Here is a 12,295-nt window from a genome sequence, read left to right as displayed (position 1 = left end):
AAAGTATTTTAAATAAAATATTATTATAAGAAATAATATATATTAAAATAATATAAATAATTCATAAAATTGTTACTGAAAATTTGAAATTTTAATTATTAGATAATATTTCTTTAAAAATATTTTTTATAATATATATATAAAAATTTTATAATAAAAGTGAATGTATATATAAATTATAATTATTAGTTTAGATTAAAATATGTTTTGTTATGATGAAGATGAATTGGAACCAAGACTTACACCAAAACCTGCATCTAAACTTGATGTAAGTTTTTTTCTAAGTAATTATTAACAAAATATCTTTCTAAATCTTTTATTGGTAAATAGTATTGGTAAATTTAAAATAAAATTATTTATTTTGTCTATATTTAATAAATATTTCATAAAAAATAAAATAAAAGTTTAATATCTATTAATAAAAAAAGAATAATATCTATTATAACTATTAATAAAGAATAAATATTAACAAACATAATAAATTTGTGAATAATAAGTTTTATTAAAATTTTTATCTATTTAAAATTTAAAAACTGAAAAATATCTGAAAAATAATATATTTTAATTAAAGAATTGATTATATATAATCAATTTTAACATTAAACTTATAACATAACTTATGTTTTTAATAAATTTTAGTGTTTTACAGTGCCATCAGTTCCTGAAGTTTCTTTAATATTTGATAAACCTTTGAGTTTTAAGACTTCAGAAAATACAAATTTTCATTCACCATTCATAAAACCTAAGAGTTTAATATGTAAAAATAATAATTCTTCTTCATTAAATGTTAATGGATCATATGCATCTTGGAAAGAACAAAATTACTCATGGAAACATCCATCTTCTTATACAATTTCTCATAAAGAACAATCTAAAGTAGAAGATAACATTGTAAATACTTCAAATAAATCTAAAGAAAAAAATGATACTTCAAGAACAGATATTTTTAATTCTTTACAAAACAGAGAAATAAATAGAAAAAATGATGATTGTTTTCATAAATATAATTATGAAATATCTGAGAATAATGTAACTCATATAGAAAGAAAACAGGATACAGAATGTAATGAAAAAAGACATGTAGATTCTATGTCTGCTATGTTACATATTAATAAGCCTGGCATTAATGCTGAAAATTATATTATTAATGAAAATGAATATTCCCCATCGTTACACAAAAGAAAGCTGACAATTAATGATTCTAAACAGAAAGTACCATATAATGATTCAGTTCCTGAATCAAATATACAAAATTTATCTATTAATCCAAATAAATTGCAACAAAATGAATTTCAATTACCACATTATTTAGGACAATATCCTTATTTTAATATGAATTCATATTCATTTCCTCAACTTCCATATTCTACTCATAACACAGATAATCAAGAAACAGTAAAGAATTTATTACAGATTATAAATAGTCAAAATGAACAAATTAAATCTTTACAAATACAAATAGATAGATTACTGAAAATGCAAGAAGAAAATTTAAGAGAAAAGAAAAGATGTTCTTGTTCATTTCAGTCACAAGAACATGATCAATTATATGCAAATTCTAATAATAATATTTTAGGTGTTTCTAATTATGTTACTGTACCAGAAAATACAAAAAAAAATATGTATCAAAAACAACCTCTTAAAGATAAAAGAAAAGATAATTATAACGAAAATGAAAATATAAATCAAAATGAATTGATATTAACAGATGCACAATCAAAAAAAACATTTATGGAAAAAAAAGTTTCAATTGGTGTAATGACAAGTTTTGAATTTACTGTACAAAATAATCCTTTTACAATGGATATTGAAAATTATGAAAAAAAAGATAGCCAACAAGAAAATTTTAAAATGCGTAATAATGTTTGTCTTGATACCAATGAATCATTAAGAAGATATAAGAATTCTTTTACTCGAATACCTGGTGCACAATTAGAAAATATAGTTGAAGATTCAGAAAGTTATATGTCATCTAGTCAACAACAAAGCAGTAACTTAAATGCAAGTACTTCTACAAAAGATTTAGAAAAACAAACATATGTAGATGTACGAAGAGAAACACATATTCATAGATCTGAATCTCCAAAATTATGTAAAGATATAACAATAAAATTAAATGAAACTGAAAATAAAATAAAAAAACATTTAAAAAATCGTACAGAGGAAGAAACAGACTATAAAACTATAAAAACATCAATGATACAAAGAAATGCAGAAAATGCTGAAAATCATATTCAAAAAAGTAGAAAGTTTAAAGAAAATATTCTTACTAATATGGATCAAAATAAAAAACAAAATATACAAGATAATGAATCTATACAAACAAGTAACTTTGTAAATAAATCTAATTATTATAATGATTATCAAAAAGAAGGACAGATTTCTAGATTTAAAAAAATCAATAGTATTGAAGATAGTTTGATTTTAAATGGTGATGATTTGAAAATAAATGAAAGACCACCTAGTCCAGAACCTAGTATTCATGTTGAAATGAATGAGTACTCTAGTGATGATGATAGCGAACATATTAAACATAGTTCAAAAGTGGGCTGGACATTTTATAATAATGTTATTGGACGAGTAAATCAATTATTGCAAAATTCTTGTATTATAGATGATCAACAACAAACAAAAATAAATCAAAATGAACGAGATGAAATTGAAAATAAAGCAGTACTAGATACTGTAAAAGTAGCTACATTAGAACAACTCAAAAAGCTTGGAATTAGTTTACATGAAAATTCAGAAGTTAAGGAAACAAACAATAGCAACAAGTATGTTTTACATTTTTTTAAAATTCATACATTAAAGAAATTGTTTATTTATATTAATATAATATATAATATAATTTAATCTAAGTAGCTTTTCACTTCATCATAGATGTTATATTTATATATATATTTAATTTTATATAAAATAGATTAAAATTATTTTAATAATTAAATCTATAATGTGAATACAAAATTTATTAATATCTATTAATAATTATTTGAAATAATTACTAAATGATTAATACTACAAGAAAGACAATGTTTTTCTATTATGTTTTATTTAAAATATAATAATGAAAAGTTGAAAAGAATATAATAATGAAAAATAGTTTAATCAAAGTTTTAAAGATTATTTTATAAAAATATAGAAAGTCATTTTGTAGAAATGTTATTTAAAAAAATAATAAATTTATTTATTTATATTTGTTATTATATCGAAACAAAAACATGACACTTTACTTAAAAAAATTTAAAATGATCTTCAAATAATCATCAAAATTTTGATCAAATAATTTTTATATTTTACATGAAACAAAAAAAAGCATGAAAAGCACTTTTATGATGAGTCCTTTATCGAATGTCCTTTATAATTTTAATTTACATATTCTATTTAATTAAGTTTGCACTATGAATGATAAATAACCTTAAGAATTTATTTAAAAGGAAAGCATTTGATTTATCATTTTATCCGCGTTTGGATTACCAAACAAATATGACACAAACTACAAGTGCTGTAAATGAAACAAATACAAGTATGCATATGAAGGCATTAGCTTTAAAATATCTAAGTGATGAACAACTTGCTGAATTAGCAGTACAAAGACAAAGTTCATCTCTTCAGCATCTCATGGTTAGCAATGTTCAAGGTACAAATATGTCTTTTGCCACAATGCGTTATTTAGAAAGATATCAACTGCTTCCAGGAAAAAATAATATTCAAGTAGAAGGTAAAAAAAATAAAATAATTTTTTTAATAATATTATAATTAATTAAATTAAATTAATAAAATAGCAATAAGAAATAACAAATTTTTATTCTATTCCTCAGATATTGGTAAAAATGATGGATCTCCAAAGGTTGATTTAAAAATTACAGATTCAAAAAGTAATTTGAAAACATTACAACGTTTTCCATTTAACCAAACACCTAGAACAACTTGTCCCAGTAAGATTTTAGATATTTCGACTTTAAAACGGCAACCTAAACTTTTATAAAAAATTAATATATAAAATGAAAGTTATAACATTTGTATTTCTTAAAATTGTTGATTTCTTAATTTTAAGTTTTAGATTTTAATTATTATTATTAATAATTATATCTATACATGTTTTTTGCTTAGTTATAAAATTTATATCATAAATAGCTCTGAATAATTATTTTTTAAATAATCAAAGGATTAAAGGTATTCAAAAAATATTTTTATGACATACTTTATATTATTTATTCTATATGTAATAAATATAACTCAATTTTAAAAATGAAATATTTTGATATTATAGAATAATTTATATAATATAATGATTTATTAGAAGACATTATATAAAAAAAATTAATAATTCTAATTTAACATATAAGTATATCCTGTATTCATAAAATTAATAATATTTTTATATATTTTGTTTTAAAATATAAAATAAATAAATTGAATTTTTTATTAAATAGTAAAAATTTTCCAATCTATAAATTTTCAACATTAATATACAACAATCATAATTTATTCATTATTATCATCTTAAAATATATAAAAATGTGTATCAAAATTAATTTAAAATAAATTTTTGTAATAAAACAAATTTTATTCAAACAACTCGATAATGATAAAATTCCATAACTAAATGACTAATGTTAATTCCTGCACATAATGTCATAATATATATCAGTAATATTATTGGTAATGTTGATAATATCATATGTGTCTTATGAACTATTTCCATACCTAAAATAAATATTAAAAAATATATTAATTTTTTAACTTGTAATAATCTCTTTTAGTTTTTAATTTTGTAAAACATTATAATTTTTTAATGATGTGTTATGTAAATAATATTAAACTTACTTGTGTAACCTAAAAATGTTATGTAAATGTAATAACTAACAGCTATTAACCAGATTGTATTTCCAACAAATCGTGATGAAAATGTATCATAGTTTATAAAACCTAGAACAATAAAATTAATAATAAAAGAAAAAAATATTTAAAATTATATATAAATTAAACAATATAAAAAAATATTGATGGAAAATAAAAATAAGATACTTTACCTTTGTATAAAAACAATTGTATGATATGGAGTATAATTAAAGGTGGGAAAAATGCATTTAAATGTATATCAAATGCATAACCCCATTCTACATCCTGAGTTTTATCAATTCTTAAATAATGATTTGTTATAAGCCTAAAATTAGCAGAAATGTTTGTTTATAATATTACATATATATATATATGTAATATTATATCATAATAATATAATAACAATAAAATTCTTAATTTACCAAAATATTGTAGCTACTATTAAACCAGCTGCAAGATAATCAATAAATATCATATAAAATAGTAATTTTATAAATTGAAGAAATCCTAATCCCAAAACTATGGTAAAACCAACAGAAGATATACATAGACAACACATTAATAATACCAAAAATGCAGGATCATCTCTTGCAAATTGAGATTTTGTTTCTGTAAAAAAAATATAATTTTTTTTTTAATATATTATAATCTTATTTTTTAAATAAGATAACTTACGTTTTCTACTTTGAAAATTTCTATATACTTTTTGTGGTGATATAAATAAAAAAATCATTTGCCATAAAGCGAATTCAAAATCCATTTGTTCAAATTTTAATAATTTTCTTAAGTACTTATAACATTTTGTTGCTGCACCCATACAATCTTGCCTAAAATAAATTTATAATATTTAAATTTTAAAGAAATGTATCATAATTGGAAATATAATTTTGTACCTGTAAGTTACTGGCATAGGTAAATTTGAACTTGTTTCATTAGGACCAGGAGAGTTACATCTACTTACTGGTGGTGATGTAGAATATTTCATTTTAGAATCTATGTAACATAAATCAATTATTGCATAAATTTTAAACAAATCAAAAAAAAAAAATAAGTAATATAGACAATAATTTTTGATATAATAATTAATATTTTTGATTTAATAATTAATATTTTTAAAATATAAGAATTATAATCTTTTATCACGATTATTAATAATGCTTTTTTATTGCTTTTTAAATTATATATAATAAATTAATTCTACCAATTAGATATATCATTTATTATTATAGGTTATGTTTATGTGTATTAAATTACAAAAGATATATGATTAGATATGATAATTATCTTTTTAACAAATAAACAATATTAAACAATTATTATTTTAATTATATAAGAGAATATTTATTTTTATTACGTCGTACATTTACATAAAATCAAGATTACTTGAACAACGATAGCTATTGACTAAATTCTATTCAAACTATATTTCAATTTTTTATATTTATTTTATATTATAATTGTTAAATATATAGCAATATTTTGATATTAACTATATTATATATTAAAAAAGATTAAATATTTAAAAAAAATATTTAAAATCAAATCCAAATAAAAAAATATAGCAATAATAAATTTATTATATATATATCTTTTTTTATATATATTTTTATAAATAATTAATTAAATAATTATAATTTTTTTTAATATATTTATATATTTTTAAATTCTTTTCAATAAAAAAAACTATATACATATAGGTATGTATAATGGAAAAGTTTCAAAATTATTAAAGAATTAAAATTTTTCAGTAATTCCTATCATTTTATTCACTATAATACATATGTTATTCATTTAACTTATATTGTTATATTTACAAATATTATAATATTATAATTAAATATTTGTAAAATAATTAATTGTTTTATTTTTATCATTTATTTTAAATATATAAATTTAAATAATAAATAAAAATAAAAATAATATGATTAATGTTATTATACGAAATTATTGAATATAAATATTATACGAATATTATACGAAAAATGAACATTAAGAGATAATATAATCAAACTTTGATTAATATTAAATTAATATAATTTATATTATTATATTATTATATTTTAATAAATTAATTTTTAAAAACAGTAATATTAATATATAAATAGATTTTTTCATTTTTTATTATATTTATTTATTCTTTATTTATAATATTTACAGAATAATTTTTAATTATATAATGGACGCAACAAATGAATTTTTTATGTACAAATATATAATTATTATGTAGATTGAAGAAATGTAGATATAGATACATCAAACATAAAATTAAGTATGCATAATTAAATTTTGTTTTATATGCTGCGCCATAAATTAATATATATATAGCTAATACATATATAGTTTTTCGTATTTTGTATCAATATTACCTTGATAACGTACAACTATATAAATATCATTTATTATAGATCACGTATATTATTATACATCTTTTATGTATAATATATATATATATATTTATTTATTTATATTTATTTATATAGCAAACCATTGTATCAATACCGAAATTTATAAAAATATGCGGTTATTTTTAAAAATGATGCGTTTTAAATTAAGAGTACATTGATGCTAAATTATGTAATTATATATGTATGTATGTGTATGTAAATCTTAATTCAAATTTGGCTTATTTCATGTATTTATATTTACATATAATAAGCCAATGTTTAATTAAGTTTTGTATTTTTTTATATTTTTGTTTCGATTAACAGAAAATACAGAGATTTTTGACAGATTATTTTATATTATGCGAATTCCTTCATATGAAGATTGGAAGATAAAATTATGAATTTTTTTTACACATATATGAATATATGTAAAAAGGCACTGAACATACAACGAGTTCGCAATGTAACTGATAATATTATGACGTATACATATATTAAATATTACAGGAGCAACAACGAGATTTAATTAACAAGAATATTTCTCATTTTTTATCATTTAAAAAGATAAAAAAAAATATTGGTAACTGTATTAAAGACAATGAATAAAAATGTAATATAATGTAAATATATCATTTCACAATTAAAATATATTTTAATTATTAAATAAAAATTAATAAAGAAATTAAAATTTTCATTAAATATATTAAATAATATATTAAATTTATCATTTAATATATAGTTTTAATTAAAAAAAAACTTTTACATTAATTTTTAAATTTTTCAATAAAAATTTTAGAATTTAGATTATATCGAAAATCGTTTACATTTTGGACCCAAATATATTATTTCAAATTAATTTTAAATTCTTGTGTGTCGCATTATAACAGAATCATTGCAGTAATGCACATTTTCTATTTAAACAATAAGATTGTTTTAAAGAGAATATATAATTCTTAACAATTTATTAAAAGTATTGCATATGTATTCTTATAATTTGAAATTGTATAAAGCATATCAGAAAATTCTGATCAATGAATAAATATTGCGATGTTAAGTCAATCGTTATTTATATTTAATATTATTAAATTCTAACGCATAATTCTATTTCGATTATTTTAATTAAATTTATAAATATATTGACATTTATGATATAATATATTTAATTCATTAATTTTTTTCATTTGAGCATGATAAATTATAATTATCATAATATATTCTTAAATTTAAATAATTTGATTTAATCTAATACAGCTATATGTATATATGATTTTACATATAAATGTATGTATTATAATGTAAAAATATTTATTGTAAAAATTTCGCGTATAGAATTTCTTTTCTATAAGTCATATTACACAAAATGAAATATTTATTATACATAAATAAAAATACATTTACTAAAAGATATTTATACATACTTTCTGAAAATTTTTTAATTTAATTATTTTAAACATTGTAGTCCAGTGCCTATTATAATAAATAAATTCATAAATTATAATTTTATCATTGTGCATAATACATTATTAAAATATACATATACATTATATGCAAAATAAATATTAATAAATATTAATCTTATTAGGAATGTTCATCAGATTATTTTATAAATAATATAATAAAATATTTGTTACTATTTTAATATTTTTTAATATGTGTATCATGATGTATTCTTGTTATATCGATAACATTTCAGAAATTATAACTTTAATTTATTAAGTTATTTACATTCATATTTAATTATAATCTTCTACAGTTGATTGCAAAAATGGTCATTATAATAATTTTACAAATGTTTTAAAAAAATTGTTATCATATTATTGTATTATTGTTCCTGCAAACTGTATATTTTCATTCTTAGGAAAAGCATTAAATTGTAAATCTAAGATAAAAATTCAATATTCTATAGAAGTTTCAATTTGAAACATTTCGAAAAGCGTTTTTCAAAAAACATTTTAATGAACAACAAAAATGTATTATATACAAAACACATTACAATACAATATGTATAAATATTTAAAAAAAATCTGTTAATTTATTTAGAATTATTTAAATATACAAAAAAAAATGTAAAAAATAAGAGTTTTTGTCACAAAAATGTTCAATCATTTTATAAATTTAATTTATAAAAGTGATCTATTTTTATGAAAATTTAAACTATCTATTTTTATGAAAATTTTAGCTTCATTTTTTATATTTTTTAACATATTTTAAACAATTTAATATGTTATGAATTACATAAGCATCAATTTTTGTCATTTTTCTATCCAGGAACATTCTACTCTTCTTTGGTTTTTATTGCAGTATTACAAGCTATATATTCAATTTTATTCGTAGATTTTTAATAGTAAGACAAAGATGACTATAAAACTTTTGGATAATTGTAATTCTTGCATAATTATTATTCTAAGAAATCCCATAAATTTGTAGCATTTTTTTATAAATTATTCTCTTCAAAATGCAGTCTTTACATATTTTCTTTATATATTGGCAATTCCAACTTCTTTCTTTTTTCATTTTAATAATTAATTTCTATATACTTAATTTTCTTTAACATCTTTAACAATAAAAAGAATTTTTTGATAGTCTTCTTAAAATTTGAAGAACTTTCACTTTCATGTTAATATCTTTAAATATCTTATATATGTATTTTTTAAATCGATTATTTTTCATATTGATTTTGTCTTCTAATGAAACAATATTAATTGCTGAAGGATTTTTATTTTTTTGATTAATTTGGATTAAGACTAAGAAATATTTTTATTTTCATACAATGCTTAAAATTATCCTTAAAATAATTCTTTATGAATATTTAGACTTTAGATAATATAAGAAATTAACATTATTTTTTAAACGACAAATATTCGAATATGTTTGTGACATCTTTGACAAATGACAAATTTTTTTTTTCTTTTTTTTACTTATTATTACTTTTATAATTTCATTAAACTTATTTAAAAACTTATTTTCTTCTTAATATATATATATATATCATAATTTGTTGTAATACATTTTTATTGTTCCTTATATTTATTTAAAATTATTTATTTAAAATATAAAATATAAAATACAAGTCAAAGTTATACAGATGTTTAAATATTTCTGTGATTTGTAATTTAAATTATTTTGTTTTTATAAATATTTATTTATCTGAGGAACAAAATAATTATACTTTCAAGAAAGATTAGTTTAATATTTGCAAATAATATATGTCTGAAATTATTACATATTAAATAAAATGAAAACTTAAATTCTAGAAGAAGCATAATTCACTTATTCTTGTTAAACAATTGTATTAAAATTTTCTAATTCCTTTGTTTTACAAAATTTTGTGTGTAAATAACATAAAAAAATTAAATACAAAATTAATAAATACTATTAAATATGTAGATATTTTTTTACATAAGAATTATATGCTTAGACAAAATAATAGATTTGTATTATTACATTCTATATTCTATTACAAACATATTTTAAATAATAAAAACGAAAATTTAATAATTGATGTTAATTTCTATCAACAATATGTGAAATATTAGTATAAATTAATAAAGGAAGACAATAAAATTTTAAATGATTACAGTATAGTTGTACATCATTATAATATCGACGTTGATATCATATATCGTAAAATGATATTAATTCAAAAATTTTGCTTTCTAACAAAGATTAACAATGAATCAAACTATTATAATTTTAATTATAATTTTTTCATATTCAAGTCAAATATTTATATTTTGAAGTTTATGAAATCAGCATGTAATTACTATTATTCATATTTGAATTTATATTCATAATTTTGAAATATTATTATCAATAAGATAATGTTTGATGCATCTCAATTATTTAATCAATAGATATTTAATATATATATATATAATTTGATTTGATTCCTTGTAACGTATAAAGCCGTGTTGTTTTGTATATGTGTTTGCTTTTTCTTTATGTTTCTTGTATATGCAAATAATTGCCGTCTTTTTGGAATAATACTTAAGAAATTTTGTAATTTATATTGAATCTGCATCTTGTGTAAAGATACTGTCAGTCTCTTATTTTGAAGATAATGGCAGTTTCTTTATGCCCTGAATAAAATTACATGCAGAAATGGTTCTGTTTATATGTATACAAATTCATCAATTTATCGTATTTATTGGAATACTTCAACTTTCTCTATGTTATAATGCTAGGCCACGTTTCGTTTAAATTGCATTTATACAGTTTCTAATAAAAATATATATAACATAATGTGAGATTTAAAGTTGTTAAAGTAAAAGTAAAACCAATAACAGTAATTAATGTTTAATTTTGAAATTTGTCACTTTACATAGTAATAAACAAACGTCATAGATCATATTATAATACACAAGTTTCCATAGTAGTTAAAAAATCAGACTTTCTAGGCCTGCAGCCTATGAAACGGAGTACGTTATACATTGTATTTCTGTTGGACTTCAATCTAATCACAGTTTATTCTGATGAATGAGTTAACGTAAGTTTATCAGCCACGATTTTTGTGACGAGATTATTAAAAAAGAACAGAGTTCTAATGTATTTTTTTTTCTTACATTCCAATCACAATTTTATTCCAATTTATCACCCTTACCCTGGACTATGTTAATATTCGAATTTGAACTATAATATTATGATTTTATTTATGTAATGATTTGAAATCATTATATATTTTATTAATTACATAGAATTTATTAACATAAAAATTTTCACTATTAATTTTGCTTATACAAAGCTTAAAATATTCCAACTTGTACATTTGATTTTACAAATTATTATTTCACATAACTTTATAATTTATTATTGAAAAAACAAACATTATTATGATCCAAGGTATTGGTGCGTCTATTTTTCATTTTATATTATACAAGTATGTAATATACCAACAGCTTAATATTTCTTACATTAAATTCCATACATTTAGTAAAGACAATGTATAGAGAGGAATCAACTTTCAAATTTTTTACATATAATTCGTAGCAATAATTAAAACGAATATTCAAAGCATACACATAATTAGCATAATTTATGGGATAACGCATAAAGTAAGACAAATCACTTTT

General features: G+C 18.7%; 2 protein-coding genes across 3 annotated transcripts; one reads left to right on the top strand and one right to left on the bottom strand.

The window, feature by feature from the left end:
- Positions 1-92: 92 nt before the first annotated feature.
- On the top strand, positions 93-4,011 carry LOC100865367 (uncharacterized). The gene is made up of 4 exons (XM_012492305.3): positions 93-268; positions 640-2,774; positions 3,435-3,718; positions 3,819-4,011. The coding sequence occupies exons 1-4, from the start codon at positions 203-205 to the stop codon at positions 3,983-3,985; spliced, it is 2,652 nt and encodes an 883-aa protein (XP_012347759.2). The 5' UTR covers positions 93-202; the 3' UTR covers positions 3,986-4,011.
- A 535-nt stretch (positions 4,012-4,546) lies between these two features.
- On the bottom strand, positions 4,547-6,645 carry Unc50 (Unc50 RNA binding protein). 2 transcript variants are annotated; one of them, XM_086904267.1, is made up of 7 exons: positions 6,534-6,645; positions 5,736-5,835; positions 5,518-5,669; positions 5,265-5,451; positions 5,034-5,167; positions 4,828-4,929; positions 4,547-4,707 (listed from the first exon to the last, which is right to left on the bottom strand). In XM_086904267.1, the coding sequence occupies exons 2-7, from the start codon at positions 5,825-5,827 to the stop codon at positions 4,571-4,573; spliced, it is 804 nt and encodes a 267-aa protein (XP_086760393.1). In that variant the 5' UTR covers positions 5,828-5,835; positions 6,534-6,645; the 3' UTR covers positions 4,547-4,570. The 2 variants fall into 2 exon arrangements, with proteins under 2 accessions (XP_086760393.1, XP_086760386.1); XM_086904260.1 differs by having other exon boundaries at positions 6,204-6,620.
- Between the last annotated feature and the right edge of the window lie 5,650 nt (positions 6,646-12,295).

The sequence above is a fragment of the Apis florea genome, unplaced genomic scaffold (genome assembly GCF_048593485.1).
Source record: "Apis florea isolate Af1SG1 unplaced genomic scaffold, ASM4859348v1 contig_1615_pilon, whole genome shotgun sequence".
Lineage (NCBI taxonomy): Eukaryota > Metazoa > Arthropoda > Insecta > Hymenoptera > Apidae > Apis > Apis florea.
This window is presented reverse-complemented; position numbering and strand designations above follow the sequence as displayed.

What these genes read in the sequence shown, in the direction of transcription:
- LOC100865367 (XM_012492305.3), top strand. Translation starts at nt 203, where the DNA reads ATGTTTTGTTATGATGAAGATGAATTGGAACCAAGACTTACACCAAAA. An exon ending in AACCTGCATCTAAACTTGAT is followed by an intron (nt 269 to 639) that starts GTAAGTTTTTTT and finishes AATAAATTTTAG; the next exon opens with TGTTTTACAGTGCCATCAGT. An exon ending in GAAACAAACAATAGCAACAA is followed by an intron (nt 2,775 to 3,434) that starts GTATGTTTTACA and finishes TTTATTTAAAAG; the next exon opens with GAAAGCATTTGATTTATCAT.
- Unc50 (XM_086904267.1), bottom strand. Translation starts at nt 5,827, where the DNA reads ATGAAATATTCTACATCACCACCAGTAAGTAGATGTAACTCTCCTGGT. An exon ending in ACAATTGTTTTTATACAAAG is followed by an intron (nt 4,930 to 5,033) that starts GTAAAGTATCTT and finishes TTATTGTTCTAG; the next exon opens with GTTTTATAAACTATGATACA. An exon ending in AACATTTTTAGGTTACACAA is followed by an intron (nt 4,708 to 4,827) that starts GTAAGTTTAATA and finishes TATTTATTTTAG; the next exon opens with GTATGGAAATAGTTCATAAG.